Source organism: Balaenoptera acutorostrata, chromosome 9, assembly GCF_949987535.1.
Source record: "Balaenoptera acutorostrata chromosome 9, mBalAcu1.1, whole genome shotgun sequence".
Lineage (NCBI taxonomy): Eukaryota > Metazoa > Chordata > Mammalia > Artiodactyla > Balaenopteridae > Balaenoptera > Balaenoptera acutorostrata.
The window spans coordinates 31,936,507-31,955,562 of record NC_080072.1 but is presented as its reverse complement, the minus strand read 5'-3'; the positions used below and the strand labels follow the sequence as shown (position 1 = coordinate 31,955,562).

General features: G+C 36.8%; 1 protein-coding gene and 1 long non-coding RNA gene across 3 annotated transcripts in view; one reads left to right on the top strand and one right to left on the bottom strand.

The window, feature by feature from the left end:
- LOC130708922 (uncharacterized) overlaps positions 1–19,056 on the top strand; it is a 72,300-nt gene that overhangs the window by 48,166 nt on the left and 5,078 nt on the right. Inside the window, exon 3 of the long non-coding RNA XR_009009302.1 lies at positions 18,430–18,596. This is a non-coding gene — a long non-coding RNA (uncharacterized LOC130708922). The remainder of the gene's footprint in view (positions 1–18,429; positions 18,597–19,056) is intronic.
- CCDC34 (coiled-coil domain containing 34) overlaps positions 2,931–19,056 on the bottom strand; it is a 37,328-nt gene continuing 21,202 nt past the window's right edge. Inside the window, exons 4-6 of one of the 2 annotated variants that reach the window (XM_007180989.3) lie at positions 5,612–5,770; positions 4,912–5,053; positions 2,931–3,469 (exon numbers count right to left, since the gene is read on the bottom strand). In XM_007180989.3, coding sequence (XP_007181051.1) covers positions 3,255–3,469; positions 4,912–5,053; positions 5,612–5,770 — 516 coding nt within the window. In that variant the 3' untranslated portion in view covers positions 2,931–3,254. Of the gene's footprint in view, positions 3,470–4,200; positions 4,337–4,911; positions 5,054–5,611; positions 5,771–19,056 lie in introns of those variants that run through there. The other variant, XM_057553408.1, reaches the window with a different exon arrangement.

Genomic DNA, 19,056 nt, shown 5'->3' with positions numbered 1-19,056 from the left:
GGACAGAATTCTGAAGGACTCCCCTCTTTCCATTCTCAGCCTATACATCTGCTCCTATCACACATTCTAATTCTGTGATAGTTATCACCATTCACCCAGTGGATCAGACCTAAAAACTAGAAGTCATATCTGATTTTTCCTCCTTCCCTCAACCAGACACCCAAATGTTAGCAGTCCTGTTTGCCTCACCTCCAAAATACATCCCCAATCCACCTCTACTTCTTATCATGTCGCTGCTGCCACGTTAACACAAACTGTCACAATTTCTTTCCTGGATACTGCAAATCCTCCCAATGAGTCTCCCTGCTTTGATTCTTTGTCCCCAGCAAGCCAGTTTCCTCACACAGCCAGAGTAATCTCAAAGTATAAAACAGATCACATCAATTCCCTGCTTAAAAACTTTGAAGGGCTTCCCAATACAATCATGATACAATCTGAACTACTGAACTCAGGATTATATATGATCTGGCCCTGCCTGACTCTCCAACCTTCACTCCTACTATTTTCCCCTTTGCTTTCTCCGCTCCAGCCACACCAACCTTTCTTCAAACACATCAGATTCATTTCTGCATTGGGGCCTTTGTACTGGCTGTTTCCTCTGACCGGTTATGTCTTTCTCCAGATTTTAGCAAGGCAAGGCTAGTTCAGCAGCACGCTACCACTTCAGAGATGCCCATCCACCTGAAAGAGCAGACCCACTTCTCCACCCAGTCACTATTTATCCCAATAGTACCCTGTTTTATTTTCTTTATAGCACCTAGAGCCACATAAATTATTTGTTTACACATTTAATATCTGTTTCCTATCACTGTCATGTAAGATCCCATGTGGGCAGCAGGGACCCTCTCTTATTCACAGATGAATCTCCAGCATCTAGAATACTCACTCGCACATAGTAGGTATTCAGTAAACATTGACTCAATTTGAAGAAAATGAAAACAACAGTATTCACTTTTTGCCCTTAGCACAGGGGTAAATGAAGATCCACTCCAAGTACTGACAAGTTAACTTATTTTTGATATATCACCAGTCAAGATTGGTATGTTAAACAAAGTTAGTTATTATGTAAATCAATTATCACTAAAGAAAGAATATTGGTACATCTTATCAGAATTATCACCATACAAAGAAGAAACAAACTTGCATTTTTTGGTACTTCCATGTATTATTTTACATCCCCACCATAAGTTTCTAAATTAGATAAGGTATTGAACATTGAAAAAAATGAGGCACCTTCCTCATTTTCACAATGAGGGTATCACAAGCCCAAATTCTGCAGTATACAGAACCCACAAGCCCACAGGATCAAGCCCAAATTCTGCAGTATACAGAAGCCCACAGGATCACAAGCCCACAGGATCAAGCCCAAATTCTGCAGTATACAGAACCTTTTTACTCCGACCCCTGCTTCTCTCCCAGCTACTTCTCACCACATGTTCATGATGGTTATGGTCAGCCTCATAACCATCTAGAAAATTCCTGCTTATCTTTCACCAACTCAAATGTCACCTCCTCTTTGTAACCTTTCTTAACCCCTTCTCAGGCTGAGCTATCTCTTATCTATGTTCCCAGATGAACTCTGGGCATGATTTTAAGTATAATGTATTACAGCATTTATTCTATGTTTTCCTGGCTAGGCTGTAAATGTTTACTGAATTAAAGAAATATATCATTCAAATTCCTAAATTAATATGCAAAACATGTCTCACAGAGTAAATGTTCAACTAACATTGGTCAAACTAATTAATTACTGATTGAATGAAAAGTCTTATTAGGATTACGGTTATAGCTAAAAGTTGCCTAGATGACTTAATCTGTGTGAAATTGAAGATTTTTTAGATATAACAACTATATCTAAAACGCCCAGGAACATAAGCCTATACATGCTGTTTTTTACACACAAGTTTATTGCTACCCTGGCAAATTCTACATTCTCTCTACATAGGAGAATTTGCTCGTGTAGAATGATCACCTGTAAATTTCACCACATCTAAGAGGTTCCAAGAAGGATGGTCAGGTCACAAAAATCTCACCAATATTTTGACCCAACAAACTCTGACTCCTCCCAAACTGTTCTCTGCTTAGAAGTGAAAAAAATAAAATAAAACCAAATGAAGATGCCTGAATTGAGTGCTCAGTCCTTATGGGGCTCACAGACCCCTATGAGCAGGAAAAAAAATGAATTTTTCTAGATTTCTGACAATATGAATATTCTTCAAAGATCCCATTGCTGTTTCCTGCAGTTGATCAACACCATTGCAGGTTAATCACTAGAAACTTGACAGCTGACTAACCTAGCAGAAACATGAAATACAGTCCAAATAGGAATCACTTTTAAATGAATTTACTGAACTTTATATTGCCCCAACAAATTTTCATTTCTTGATAGCCCACTAAAAAAAGATAGACTTTTAAAACTTAATAAAAAGCGTTCAGTGCTACTTTAGTAATCCGTTGATACACTATCCTTAACATGTATTTATTAAGATTTTTGATTTCAACTTCAGTAAAATATCACTCAACATTTATCATTAAAAAATAATGCATTGATATTTCTAATTTCAAAATTAACAACGTAACTAATTATAATGTATAACTATTTGTACAAAGTATAGCAAAGTATAGCAAAATATTAGTGTCTCAAGATTACTACATACCAATCTAAGATTGAGCCCAAAACAGCGTTTTTAAATTTTCCTTTCAAAACCCAAACTTCATTTCTCTGTTACCAAACATGACTTTAGTTAGCGATTTACAAATATTTACACAGGGAAAGATATACCAAAAGCCATCAACAAAGACTGTTCTTGATTACTCTGGGATTCTAACCCATTTAGATTCTTCTAAGATTTATCTTGAGCATGCAGTTTAGAAATGCTTGTTTGAACGACTTAATCTTACTATGTTCATAAACATGAATACACAACATATAGTATGAAAGAACACATGAAAAATTGTTGCTTTTATTAATATCAGAGGGTAGTTTTAATACAAGCTAAATACAAACACAATTGTTAGATTCAGTCACTTATCCTGCAAAACAATATGCCAAGATCAACCTTGAAGCATTTATAAAAATGAAAATGTATAAAATATCTTCCTCAATTAACTCTAAGGACTCTGTATACAAATGCAAAAATTTGAACATATCAATAATACATCAAATGTTGAGCTACTAATTGAGCAGTAAAAAAACAATTTCTGATTTTAAAATTAAATAGCTCCAGGTAAAAGCATGTAATTCCCCACGTCTACTATCTTTGTATTCTGCACAGAGTTCCAAGGCAAAGATTGCTTCTGGCTTTATGCATTACCAGAGAGGATGACCTGTTTGGCTGGCTTATCACAGGGCTTTTAGTCTTCTTTCCTGATAGATCCTTCACTTCTTTGGGAGGAGGCACAGGAACTGGTTTCCATGGAATTGGGTTATAAAAGGCTGGTTCTGGATAAGAATTTCCACTGTAAAAACCTAAAATTATTAAAAATTCAGAACAAAACAAGAAGAAAACTTTTTGAGATCAAAGAAACTACATATTTTAAAATTCATAGAAAAATGTTAAAATATTAAAAGGGCAAAAATATCATTGATAAACCAATCTGACTCATTTAAAACTTGAACTCTCAAATATTTTCAAACACAGTAAGTATTGAAGTAAAAATTAAAATATAAATAATTCTAAGCATTCAAAGAACATTAATGTTCAAATCTATATAAATAAAAACTCATAAAAGTTCTCCTAAGAATTAATTTTAGAACCCTTAAATTGAACAAAATCTTCATTTTAACTCAGTCTGGGAAACCGCTGATTGTGTACATGTTTCCCCTAGCCGGACACTAAAGTTTGCAGAAAAACATGTATGTTGCATATATAGCTAAAGTGATCAAGATTCTTGTTTAGAACCACTGAAATTCTAAATCACTGTCACTTAATCAGATTTCACAATATCACTGTAATTTTGATAATTAAGAGCAGTAGAGCATTTGCAAAGATGTTTATTAGAATAAAACTTATTTAAATGCAAAAAAGTTAGTAAAATAATACATTATTTCACCAATTAACTTCTAGTCAATATGTATATTCCACCTAAGTTTTAACTTTACTATCCAATCATTTGGTTAAAACCACTACTTATTACTCTTATTTCAAACAAGAGAACAAAAAAACAGAGCAGACCCTGTTCGGTAGCTGTAATGGATGACCTCTGTGACATGCAGGAGAGGCCTAAATCCTGACAGCAGGAATGTGTCATTCAGACATTGGCAACCCACTTTGACTGCATAGATATGTCAACACACACTTCACCACGATGGTCAAAACAAAGTCTGGAATATGTCCTATTGTGTGAACAAAACAGAATGGGAGTATTTTTAATAATAAATCACTTAAACAAGTGAAGGCAGCTGTCAGCAAGGCATGAGCTTCCAACATGAAGTACAAAGAAAAACATGCATTGCCATTTATAATCAGACCAAGCCTAAAAGGCCAACCAGGTCTGTGTGTGGTTCATGTGCTGTCTAGTATTCCACCCTGCAAAAAGAATGTGCCAAAGACACTGGAAGCTCTGCCTCAGAGAGGGTTAGAAAAGGGGAAGAAAATGACCCCTTCAGTATATCCTGATTAAGCCTTTAAAATCCAAGGAATGTACGAAAATTTTACTTGTTTCTTAACGTTAGAAATCATTACTTTGCAGTTTTGCCACTATTGCCTTTAAAATGTGTCTGGTTTTAGAGAATGACAACAAATTTGTAGTATCTCCACAGGAACACAGTATGTTATAATCTTCCAGAAAATAGTAATTTGAAAGAAAAATGATTTTTACACATTTCTATTTCTGTCAAAAGGAAACATAATATATAATATTCGCTCCTGCAAGCCATATTTATGTAACCCACATAACATAAAAACCAACCTGTGAGTTTTCCATTGGCATAACCATAGCTCTTTGCAGCTGGACGAGGTTTATTTTTTGCATTTTCCAACCATTCCTTAAACTTTTTTTCTGCTATTTCCTTTTTTTCCTGTAATTCAGCCTGCCGTTGTTTTTCTTTTTCCTTAAAATGACAAGACCAAAGAATCTCCAGGGATATTCTGTAACCAAAAATTCTATTCAAATTCTACTGACTCTTTTCCCCAGTAGCTCCCCATCCCAATGGCTTTCTGATCAGAAATACTGAATCATAACTCTATAGAGAGCAAAATGTAACGTGATCAGGGATGAGATATGAAGGTGGCTGCCTCTAAACAATAAGACATTAAACCCAAGAAGAAAAAAGCAATTTGCTGTTTTAAAATAGAATAGCAATTTATAATAATGTAATAAAACTTTCCATAAAAGTGCACTGAATAATATTTAAAAGCATAAACAACAATAAAAAGTTTGAACTTGACTGCAGAAATATCAATAGGCTTATTAATACTTCTCAACCTAAGAAAACCACAAATGCATAATCATTTCTGAAGCTTAATCACAGTATAACAAGTAGGGGTAGCTACATGTATTTATATTATAAGATAGTGCCAATTTTCTATTAGAAACTCTTTATACAATATAGTTGGCACATGTCAACACGAAAGTCATGTATTCTAACTGATCACTTTAGTGAAAATACCTTTTCTTTCTTCTTCTTCTCACATTCTTCAGCATTTTTTTTCTTTAACCATTCTTCATATTTTTCTTTTGCTTTTTCTTGTAAATGTTCTTTCTCCAGTTCCTTTGCTGCTTTTTCCTCCCTTTCTTTATTAATTTTTTGTTCCCTTTCTTTTCTTTTCTTAAATAAAAATGAAGGAATTTTAGTTGGAATATCTGTAATCATCCTCATACAAGGAAGAAGTGTTATACGCAGTAATTTTCTAAACTTCAGTTATTTCTTAAGATAGGTGGTAAAACAGTGGTTGACACAGTGTGGCTTATGAAAATATGTAACATACCTGCACTTACCTGATCAATTTTAGTCTACCAGCTTGAGTATACGTATCATGATGGCCATAACAAAGGTCTTGCTTGACAAACTACACTCAGAGCCTGGGACAGTGTTAAGTAAATAGTAGGTGTTCTATAAAGATTTGCTGAGTAAATTACTGGACAGAAATTATGACCTATTAGACTGTCCTGAATCTTAATGTTTTTTGATGGATGTTTACCCCCACTCTAAAATAGGAGCCACATATGTACACATTCCCCAGACAATTTGCCAATACAAATACTTGGATAAATTTTCACCATCAAAGAGTTACAGAGCACAAATTTTGGCCCATTAAGTACTGCTATAAGGGCATATACAGACAAATCTCTGGCTATGTAATTCTTATAAGCCTTACACAGACCAAAGATTGGCAAACTATGGCCTGCAGGCCGAATATGGTCCATCAACCACCTGTATTTGTAAATAAAGTTTTACTGAAATGTGGCCACACATTTATTTGCATATTTATTGTCTATGCTGCTTTTGCACCACAACAGCAAAGTTAAATAGTTGCAACAGAGATTGTATGGTCCACAAAGCCTAAAATTTTATCTAGCCCTTTGAAGAAAAAACTTGACACAGATGGTAAGTCAATGTTTCTTCCTTTTCTCACTCAAAAGATAATCTACCAACACAGCTAAATTCTAAATAACCAGTGACATGGCTAGCTCTCTTTATCAAAGGTTTAGAAAATAATCTGCAAACATGAAGTATATGCAATACAAATGCCATATACATCACCCTTCATCGAGCAAAGAAATATGAGCCAAGAAATTCTTCCCTTAAAAGCATCTTGTAGAATACTTTAATACAAGCAATTCAAATAAGACCCAAGTAACGAACATCAGTTACATACAACATATGTCCAGTGCTGTGCAGGAAAGGCGGGTCCTAAAAATCAAAGCACGGGAATTCCCTGGTGGTCCAATGGTTAGGACTCTGTGCTTTAACTGCCGAGGGCACAGGTTCAATCCCTCGTCAGGGAACTAAGATCCCACAAGCCTCGAGGCGAGGCCAAAAAAACAAAAAAATAAAAAAATCAAAGCCCCTGTCATTCCCCAAGTTGCTATATTTCCTTATTGTTGGTCTGCCAATAGCTGCAAAAGGAAATCCTTTCTTGCTGAGAACTCAATATCCATTGAAATAATGCTGGAATTTAACTATTGGGTTAAATCCCACAAAGAAGTTAAGTAATCTGCCCAAGGTCACACAGATGGTAAATGACAGATCACTACGTATCTCTTATATACATATGAGAGAATGCTGAAAACAATTTTTTGCCAATAAATTCAATTTAAATAAAATGTCAAAATTCCTTAAAAATATACCACTTTCCAAAACCGATTCAAGAAGAAAGAGTAACTGAATGAACCTCTACTTGTAAAAACAATTCAGAATTTAAAACTTTCCCACAAAGAAAACTCTCGCCTCCAATTGCTTCACTTGTAGAGTCTATCACATTTCTAAGGAAGCAACAGTACCAATTACTACACGAATTGTTTTAAAAAACAGAGAAAAAGAGAACACTTCCAAGCTCATTTTAGGAGCCCACTATTTCTCTAAAGTCCAAACCAAATATGAAAATTATAAGATAATATTAGGAATAAGTCAAGATAACTACTCTCACCAGAAACATGAAATACTTAGGGATACATTTTAAAAAGACGTATAATACCCCTGTACACTGAAAACAAAAAAAAAGAAGAAAAAAACTGAGATAAATATGGCCTAAATAAATAGAAAAAAAAATCATGTTTATAGATTTATAATTTGATATTATTAAGATAGCAATTTTCTCCAGAATGATCTATGTATTTAATGCAATCCCAATAGTGTCAGGCACTATTCAAGCAAGCATGATTAGGGAAATTGATAAGCTAATTCTAAATGGAAAGGGTGCAGAGCGGCTAAAACAATTCTGAAATAGAAGAAAAAAGCTGGAAGACTTACACTATTTGATTAGAAGACTTTTAAATTCAAGAATTACTATATAAAGCTATAGTAAGCAGATAGTGTAGTACTGGCATAGGATATAGATCAATTGAACAGAATACAGTCCAGAAATAGACCCAGACATATTTGGTCAATGGATTTGAAATAAAAATGTGAGGGTAACTGAGTAGGGAAAATATTATCTTTCAACACAGTGTTGGAACAACTGTATATCCATACTCCAAAAAAATGAACCTTGACCCTTAACACATAACCAACATTAAAATTAACTCAAAATGCAAATAGGTAAAAGCTGAAATTATAAAACTTCTAGAAAAAAACAATGGAGAATATTTTTACAACCTTGGCATAGGCAAACGTTTCTTTAATAGAACACAAAACCCACAAACTATAAAAGAAAAAACAGAAATATGGAACTTAACCAAAATTTTAAATTTCTGCTCTTTAAATATATCATAAACAAATTAAAAGGAGGAAATATTTATAATACATGTTACAGGACTTAAAGGAATATAAAAAGAATTCTTACAACTTACTATTAAGACACACAAAATGGGAAAAATTTAAACACTATACTAAACAAACAAAAAAACAAGAGATGTAGAAATGGTCAATAGTGCTAAGGATTGAATTCTGTCCCACCAAAATTCATATATTGAAGCCCTGATCCTCAATGTAACTTTTTTTTCTTTTTTTTTAAATTGGAGTATAGGTGGTTTACAATGTTGTGTTTAGTTTCAGGTGTACAGCAAAGTGATTCAGTTATACACAGACATATTCATTACTTTTCAGATTCTTTTCTCATATAGGTTATCACAGAATATTGAGTAGAGTTCCCTGTGCTATACAGTAGGTCCTTGTTGTATATAGTAGTGTACGTATGTTAATCACAAGGCTCCTGATTTATCACCCCACCCCCCATGTTTCACCTTTGGTAACCATAACTTTGTTTTCAATATGTGTAAGTCTGTTTCTGCTTTGTAAATAAGTTCATTTGTATCATTTTTAAAAAATTTGATACCACATATGAATGACATCATATGATATTTCTCTTTCTCTGACTTACTTCCCTAAGTATGATAATCTCTTGGTCCATCCATGTTGCTGCAAATGGCATTTTGTTCTTTTTTATGGCTGAGTAATATTCCATTGTAAGTATGTACCAACTCTTCTTTATCCATTCCTCTGTCAATGGACACTAGGTTGCTTCCATGTCTTGTCTACTGTAAACAGTGCTGCAATGAACATTGGGGTACACCTATCTTTTTGAATTATGGTTTTCTCCAGATATATGCCCAGGAGTGGGATTGCTGGATCATATGGTAGTTCTAGTTTTAGTTTTTTAAGGAACCTCTATAATGTTCTCCATACTGGTTCTACCAATTTACATTCCCACCAACAGTGTAGGAGAGTTCCCTTTTCTCCACACCCTATCCAGCATTTATTCTTTGTAGACTTTTTGATGATGGCCATTCTGACCAGTGTGAGGTGATACCTCATTGTAGTTTTGATTTGCATTTCAATGATAATTGGTTATGTTGAGCATCTTTCCATGTGCTTTTTGGCCATCTGTATGTCTTCTTTGGAGGAATGTCTATTCAGATCTTCTGTGTACTTTTTTTTCTTTTTTCAATTTTATTTTATTTACTTTTTTATACAGTAGGTTCTTATTAGTCATCAATTTTATACACATCAGTGTATACATGTCAACCCCAATCGCCCAATTCATCACACCACCATCCCCACACCCCCACGGCTTTCCCCCCTTGGTGTCCGTACGTTTGTTCTCTACATCTGTGTCTCAACTTCTGCCCTGCAAACCAGTTCATCTGTACCATTTTTCTAGGTTCCACATGCATGCGTTAATATACGATATTTGTTTTTCTTTCTGACTTACTTCACTCTGTATGACAGTCTCTAGATCCATCCATGTCTCAACAATGACCCAATTTCGTTCCTTTTTATGGCTGAGTAATATTCCATTGTATTTATGTACCACATCTTCTTTATCCATTCGTCTGTCAATGCTCATTTAGGTTGCTTCCATGACCTGGCTATTGTAAATAGTGCTGCAAAGAACATTGGGGTGCATGTGTCTTTTTGAATTATGGTTTTCTCTGGGTATATGCCCAGTAGTGGGATTGCTGGATCATATGGTAATTCTATCTTTAGTTTTTTAAGGAAACTCCATACTGTTCTCCATAGTGGCTGTATCAATTTACATTCCCACCAACAGTGCAAGAGGGTTCCCTTTTCTCCACACCCTCTCCAGCATTTGTTGTTTGTAGATTTTCTGACGATGCCCATTCTAACCGGTGTGAGGTGATACCTCATTGTAGTTTTGATTTGCATTTCTCTAATAATTAGTGATGTTGAGCAGCTTTTCATGTGCTTCTTGGCCATCTGTATGTGTTCTTTGGAGAAATGTCTATTTAGGTCTTCTGCCCATTTTTGGATTGGGTTGTTTGTTTCTTTAATATTGAGCTGCATGAGCTGTTTATATATTTTGGAGATTGATCCTTTGTCCGTTGATTCGTTTGCAAATATTTTCTCCCATTCTGACAGTTGTCTTGTTTATGGTTTCCTTTGCTGTGCAAAAGCTTTGAAGTTTCATTACGTCCCATTTGTTTATTTTTGTTTTTATTTCCATTACTCTAGGAGGTGGATCAAAAAAGATCTTGCTGCGATTTATGTCAAAGAGTGTTCTTCCTACATTTTCCTCTAAGAGTGTTATAGCGTCCGGTCTTACATTAACGTCACTAATCCATTTTGAGTTTATTGTTGTGTTTGGTGTTAGGGAGTGTTCTAATTTCATTCTTTCTCATGTAGCTGTCCAGTTTTCACAGCACCACTTATTGAAGAGACTGTCTTTTCTCCATTGTATATCCTTGCCTCCTTTGTCATAGATTAGTTGACCATAGGTGCGTGGGTTTATCTCTGGGCTTTCTATCTTGTTCCATTGATCTATGTTTCTGTCTTTGTGCCAGTACCATATTGTCTTGATTACTGTAGCTTTGTAGTATAGTCTGAAGTCAGGGAGTCTGATTCCTCCAGTTCCGTTTTTTTCCCCTCAAGACTGCATTGGCTATTCGGGGTCTTTTGTGCCTCCATACAAATTTTAAGATTTTTTGTTCTAGTTCCTTAAAAAATGCCATCACTAATTTGATAGGGATTGCACTGAATCTGTAGATTGCTTTGGGTAGTATAGTCATTTTCACAATATTGATTCTTCCAATCCAAGAACATGGTATATCTCTCCACCTGTTGGTATCATCTTTAATTTCTTTCATCAGTGTCTTATAGTTTTCTGCATACAGGTCTTTGGTCTCCCTAGGTAGGTTTATTCCTAGGTATTTTATTCTTTTTGTTGCAGTGGTAAAAGGGAGTGTTTCCTTAATTTCTCTTTCAGATTTTTTATCATTAGTGTATAGGAATGCAAGAGATTTCTGTGCATTAATTTTGTATCCTGCAACTTTACCAAATTCATTGATTAGCTCTGGCAGTTTTCTGGTGGCATTTTTAGGATTCTGCATGTACAGTATCATGGCATCTGCAAACAGTAACAGTTTTACTTCTACACTTCCAATTTGTATTCTTTTTATTTCTTTTTCTTCTCTGATTGCCGTGGCTAGGACTTCCAAAATTATGTTGAATAACAGTGGTGAGAGGGGGCATCCTTGTCTTGTTCCTGATCTTAGAGGAAATGCTTTCAGTTTTTCACCATTGAGAATGATGTTTGCTGTGGGTTTGTCGTATACGGCCTTTATTATGTTGAGGTAGGTTCCCTCTATGCCCACCTTCTGAAGTTTTTATCATAAATGGGTGTTGAATTTTGTCAAAAGCTTTTTCTGCATCTATTGAGATGATCATATGGTTTTTATTCTTCAATTTGTTAATATGGTGTATCACATTGATTGATTTTCGCACACCGAAGAATCCTTGCATCCCTGGGATAAATCCCACTTGATCATGGTGTATGATCCTTTTAATGTGTTGTTGGATTCTGTTTGCTAGTATGCTGCTGAAGATTTCTGCATCTATATTCATCTGTGATATTGGTCTGTAACTTTCTTTCTTTGTAGTATGTTTGTCTGGTTTTGGTATCAGGGTGATGGTGGCCTCATATAATGAGTTTGGGAGTGTTCCTTCCTCTGCAATTTTTTGGAAGAGTTTGAGAAGGATGGGTGTTAGCTCTTCTCTAAATGTTTGATAGAATTCACCTGTGAAGCCATCTGGTCCTGGACTTTTGCTTGTTGGAAGATTTTTAATCACAGTTTCAATTTCATTACTTGTGATTGGTCTGTTCATATTTTCAATTTCTTCCTGATTAGTCTTGGAAGGTTATACCTTTCTAAGAATTTGTCCATTCCTTCCAGGTTGTCCATTTTATTGGCATAGAGTTGCCTGTAGTAGTCTCTTAGGATGCTTTGTATTTCTGCGGTGTCTGTTGTAACTTCTCCTTTTTCATTTCTAATTTTATTGATTTGAGTCCTCTCCCTCTTTTTCTTGATGAGTCTGGCTAATGGTTTATCAATTTTGTTTATCTTCTCAAAGAACCAGCTTTTAGTTTTATTGATCTTTGCTCTTGTTTTCTTTGTTTCTATTTCATTTATTTCTGCTCTGATCTTTATGATTTCTTTCCTTCTGCTAACTTTGGGTTTTGTTTGTTCTTCTTTCTCTAGTTCCTTTAGGTGTAAGGTTAGATTGTTTATTTGAGATTCTTCTTGTTTCTTGAGGTAGGCTTGCATAGCTATAAAGTTCCCTCTTAGAACTGCTTTTGCTGCATCCCATAGGTTTTGGATCGTCGTGTTTTCATTGTCATTTGTCTCTAGGTATTTTTTGATTTCCTCTTTGATTTCTTCAGTGATCTCTTGGTTATTTAGTAACGTATTGTTTAGCCTCCATGTGTTTGTGTTTTTTAAGTTTTTTCCCCTGTGATTCATTTCTAATCTCATAGCGTTGTGGTCAGAAAAGATGCTTGATATGATTTCAATTTTCTTAAATTTACTGAGGCTTGATTTGTGACCCAAGATGTGATCTATCCTGGAGAATGTTCCATGCGCACTTGAGAAGAACGTGTAAACTGCTGTTTTTGGATGGAATGTCCTATAAATATCAATTAAATCTACCTGGTCTATTGTGTCATTTAAAGCTTCTGTTTCCTTATGTATTTTCATTTTGGATGATCTGTCCATTGGTGTAAGTGAGGTGTTAAAGTCCCCCACTATTATTGTGTTACTGTCGATTTCCTCTTTTATAGCTGTTAGCAGTTGCCTTATGTATTGAGGCGCTCCTATGTTGGGTGCATATATATTTATAATTGTTATATCTTCTTCTTGGATTGATCCATTGATCATTATGTAGTGGCCTTCCTTGTCTGTTCCAACATTCTTTATTTTAAAGTCTATTTTATCTCATATGAGTATAGCTACTCCAGCTTTCTTTTGATTTCCATTTGCATGGGATACCATTTTCTGTCCCCTCACATTCACTCTGTGTGTCCCTAGGGCTAAAGTGGGTCTCTTGTAGACAGCATATATATGGGTCTTGTTTTTGTGTACATTCAGCCTGTCTGTGTCTTTCGGTTGGAGCATTTAATCCATTTACATTTAAGGTAATTATTGATATGTCTGTTCTTACTGACATTTTGTTAACTGTTTAGGATTTGTTTTTGTAGGTCTTTTTTCTTCCCTTCCTCTCTCTTGTGATTTGATGTTTATCTTTTAGCATTGTGATTGGGTTGCTTTTTCTTTTTCATGTGTGTATCTATTGTAGATATTTGGTTTGTGGTTTCCAAAAGGTTTTGACATAGCAGTCTATATATGTACAAGACTGTGTTAATTTGCTGGTCTCTTAATTTCCAATGCATTATCAATATCCTGCATTTGTACTCTCTTCTCACGACTGCTGGTTTTAATATCATATTTGTGTGTGGATGATTTCCTACCTTTGCTTTATGTTTGTCTTAACTGGTGAGCTTTCCCATTCATAATTATCTTGATTCTAGTTGTGGTCTTTTCTGCCTACAGAAATTCTTTTAGCATTTGTTTCAAAGCTGGTTTGGTGGTGCTGAATTCTCATAGGTTTTGTTTGTCTGTAAAGCTTTTGATTTCTCTGTCAAATTTGAATGAGTCTGCTGGGTAGAGTATTCTTGGTAGTAGGTTTGTCCCTTTCGTCACTTTAAATATATCAGCCACTCCCTTCTGGCCTGCAGATTTTCTGCTGAAAAATCAGCAGATACCTTATGGGGATTCCCTTGTATGTTATTTGTTTCTCTTCCCTGCTGTTTTTAATAGTTTTTCTTTGTCTTTAATTTTTGTCAGTTTGATTAGTATGTGTCTCATCATGTTCCTCCTTAGGTTTATCTTGTATGGGACTCTCTGTGCTTCCCAGACTTGAGTGTTTCCTTTCTAATGTTAAGGTTGTTTTCAGCTATAATCTCTTCAAATATTTTCTCAGGCTCTTTCTCTCTTCTCCTTCTGGGACCCTATAGTGCTAATATTGGTGCATTTAATGTTGTCCCAGAGGTCTCCAAGACTGTCCTCATTTCTTTTCATTCTTTTTTTTTATTTTGTTCTGCAGCAGTGATTTCCAACATTCTGTCTTCCAGCTCACTTATTCATTCTTCTGCCTCAATTCTTGTGCTATTGATTCCTTCTAGTGTATTTTTCATTCCAGTTATTGTATTGTTCATCTGTTTGTTTATTCTTTAGATCTTCTCTTTGTTAAACATCTTTTGTATCTCTCAATCTGTGCCTCCATTCTTTTTAGAAATTTTGGATCATCTTTACTATCATTACTCTAAATTCTTTTTCAGGTAGTTTGCCTATCTCCACTTGTTTCAGTTGTTCTTGTGGGTTTTTATCTTGTTCCTTCGTCTGGAACATATTTCTCTGCCATCTCATTTTGTCTAACTTTCTGTGTTTGTGGTCTTCTTTCCACTGGCTGCAGGATCGTAGCTCCTCTTGCTTCTGGTGTCTGCCCTCTGGTAGGTGAGGTTGGTCCTGGGGCTTGTGCAGGCTTCCTGGTGGGACTGGTCCCTACCCACTGGTGTGTGGAGCTGGGTCTTCTCCCTCTGGTGGGCAGACCATGTCAAAGGGTGTGTTTAGAGGTGGCCGTAAGCTCAGTACAGCTTTAGGCAGCCTGTCTGCTGATGGGTGGGGCTGTGTTTCTATCCTGCTGGTTGTTTGGCCTAAGGCATTCCCGCACTGGAGCCTGTAGGCTGCTGGGTAGCACCAGGTCTTGGTGCCAAAATGGCAACCTCTGGGAGAGCTCAAGCCAATCAATATTCTCTGGGTCCTCTGCCACCAGTGTCCTTGCCCCCCCCCATAGTGATCCAGAGCCAATCCCAACCTCCCCAGGAGACCCTCCAAGACTCATAGGTAGGTCCAGCCCAAGCTCCTATGGAATTACTGCTTTGTGCTGGGTCCCAGTGTACATGAAACCTTGTGTGTGCCCTCCAAGAGTGGAATCTCTGTTTCCCTCAGTCCTGTGGAGCTCCTGCACTCAAGCCCCACTGGTCTTCAAAGCCAAGTGCTCTGGGATTCCTCCTCCTGATGCCAGATCCTCAGCCTGGGGAGCCTGAAGTGGGGCTCAGGACTTTCACTCTTGTGGGAGAACCTCTTCGATATAATTATTTTCCAGTCTCTGGGTCGCCCACCTGGCGGGTATGGGATTTGATTATGTTATGAAAGCGCCTCTCCTACCATCTCATTGCAGCTGCTTCTTTGTCTTTGAATGTAAACTATCTTTTTAGGTAGGTTCCAGTCTTCTTTGTCAATGGCTGTTCAGCAGTTTGTTGTGATTATGGTGTTTTCATGAGAGGAGGTGAGCTCAAGGCCTTCTACTCCACCATCTTTTCCAGAATCAAGGGGCTGCTTTTAGTTTGGATGCTTGCTGTCTCTTTCCTCAGCATGGGCTGGCTGTTATCCCCTTGATATGGGGTGTGCAGGTGCAGCAGCCCTTGTGCACTCCCAAGACAGTGTGGGCAGCGCTTGGCAACTTCTTGCAGATCTCGTAGTGGTGGCCCGTGCCTGCCTATGGAGCCCATGATTGCAGTGGTGACTTGAGCCCACCCCCAGAGCTTCTGTAGGCAGTGTCCCGTTGCCTGGGAGCACTTACAGGGAAAGAAGCACTTATGGTGGTCCTGCCCCTCTCCTCATGTGCCCCTAATAGTGGCACCTTGCTTTTCTGGCAGGCGCCAGCTTCTTCTGAGTACACCCTCAGTTGCCACAAGCTAGCCTCTGCAGACTGTCTCTGCACAACCAACCCCAGTCCTTTCCCTGGGTCTGACCTCTGAGCATCCAGTCCCCACCTGCATCAACAGAGGAGCATCTCAGTCTGGAGAACGCAAGGTGGTGGTGCCGACCTTCTGTGCAGGTTACTCTCCATTTTGCCTTATGCAAACCAGTTGCTGTGCTCTCCTCCTAGGCTCTGAAGCTCCCTCTCCATCCAGGCTGATCCCCCACCGGTGAAGGGACTCCCAGGGTGCGGGAACCTTTTCTCCTTCACAGCTCCCTCCCTGTGGTGCAGGCCCGTCCCAATTCCTTTCTATTTCCTTTTGTCCTACCCAGTACTTGGAGGTTTTCTTGTCTTTTCAGAAGTTTGAGGTCTTCTGCTGGCGTTCAGTAGATGTTCTATGTGAATCGTTCCACTTGCAGATGTGTTCTGAATGTTTTTGTGGGAGTAGGTGAGCTCCCTGTCCTACTCCTCCACCATCTTGATCCCCCAGCCTGTAACTGTATTTTGAGATAGGACTTTTAAAGAGGTAATCAAGTTCATAAAGGTGGGGCCCTAATCCAAAAGGACTGGTGTCCTTACAAAAGGAAGAAGAGACATCATGGATGGGCATGCAAACAGAAAAGGCCATGTGAGGGTATGGAGAGAAGGCAGTCGTCTGCAATCCAAAGAGAGAGGCTGCAAGAGAAACCAAACCTTGCAGACACCTTCAGTTTGGACTGTCAGCCTACAGATCTGTAAGAAAATAAATTTCTGTTGTTTAAGCCACTCAATCTGTGGTATTCAGTATTTTGTCACGACAGCCCTAGTAGACAAAGAGAATAAGCTTATGAAAAGATGGCAAATATCATTAGATCTCAGGAAAATGGAAATTAAAACAACAATGATATACTACTACACACTTAATAGAATGACAACGTTAAAAAGACTGAGAATCTGGCAAGGATGTGGTGCACTTGGAACTTTCAGACAATAGTGGCAGGAATGTAGAAATGGCACAAGCACTTTATAAGAAATTGCCGAACTGTTTTTTAAAGTTAAACACACACTTACCATACAACCCAGCAATTCAGTCCCTAGGCGTTTAACCAAGAGCAATGAAAACAAGTATCCACAAAAAGACTTGTACATAAGTGGTCACAGAATTTTATTCATAATATCCCAAAACTGGAAGCAACCCAATTATTCATCAACTAGTGAATGGATAGACAATTTGTGGTATTCCACAGAATAGACTATCACTCAGCAATAAAAAGGAACAATCTTAATACATGAAATATCGGCAATTTTTAAAAACAAAAGAAGCCTGACACAAAGGAATATATATTGAATGATTCTACCTATAGGAAATTCTGGAAAAGGCAAATCTAGTCTACAGGAACAGAAAGCAGACTTATCCTTCCTTGGAGCTGGGGTTAGTTGGTGGGAAGCAGGGGCTGAATGCAAGGGAGCACAAGGTAACTATTTGGAGTGAAGGAAATGTTCTCTACCTTGACTGTAATGCCGGTTTCACAGGTACATAAGCTTGTCAAACCTCATCAAACTTAAAATAGGTGTGTTTTATTGTATGTAAATTATTGCTCAATGAAGTTGATTTTAAAACATCAGACAGGCCCTCTGCAGCATTTAAACTACAGAAGAGAGGATAAAATGCCTTTAGTTAGCAAAAGGAGACCAGAGCAGACATTGAGAGAGAAGTACTGAGAGAGAGTAGCCAGCCACTAAGTGGCTTCAGATTTTCTGGCACTGCAGTTCTGTACCACACAGAGAATAACAATAAATCTTCTTTTTTTTTTTTTTAAGATGATGGTGCCCTGAGAGAACCTTTGTTTCTTCAAACTAAAGGAAACTAACAAACCAACTGACTACTCAAAGTTTCTGAATTTCTATTTTGGTTCCTTCAATAGTATCTGGCACATAATAAACGTGCTGAATGCATGAATGATGCACTGATGACAGTGTTATCAAACATACACTTTGCTGATTGGAATTAATGTTTTACATTAAAAAAGCAGTTCCATGGTTTAAAAAAACTTTAAAAATAAACTTATTTTTAATTCTCAAACAATGAAGGCAAATGCCCTTTTGCAAAATATGTGGTAACACACTGTAAAAAACAAATCTAAAAAATGAATTAGCATGGCAACACAAACGTCAGAGTACCAGCTGAGATAAGCCATTTATTTGAAAAGGATTTAACAATTTATAGCACAATATAAGAAATTAGCTTTGCTAATGGATACATAAATTCTTTTTGTCTGATTTTTTGATAGAACACAGTGAAAATGACTTAGATAAAATAATGCCACAGATATATCTAAAATGTGAATGAAGCTGGAAGCAGCAGAGGACCACACACCATGAAATGTAAACAGAGGAGAAAAAAGCTAGATGCCAGACAGGAAGAGAAGAACCAGAAGAGCAGTCTTTACAAATAGAGGTAAGTATAACCAAGACTGAAATAAGAAATCTGATAGTTCTTAAGGCAAAAAAAAAAAAAAAAAAAAAAAAATGAGAGTGATCAATTATTCCTTAGTATGCACAGGAATTCTGCAGAATAAGTAAATTTCTCAAGGTTCATTTTTAAACTCTTCTCAACCCTATGGAATCTTGCTTTCGATAATTAGTGATTTATGTCAGGGCAAGCCACTTCCCTCCAAAAGAAAGAAATAATTTTTCTCAAATAATTGGATTAGATCTACTGCCACTAATTAAAACAGAGAATATATCATCTCTACATTCTTAGACAAACAACAACTATGTTTGATTAGCATGGTAAAATGAGCTTAATGGAGTCAGAAGATAAGAGAAGCTTTTAGAGGAGAGAGCATACTATTCAATACATGCAAAACTTTTATTTTCTAGCTATAAACTTCAAAAAAGTATCACTCAAAGCTTGG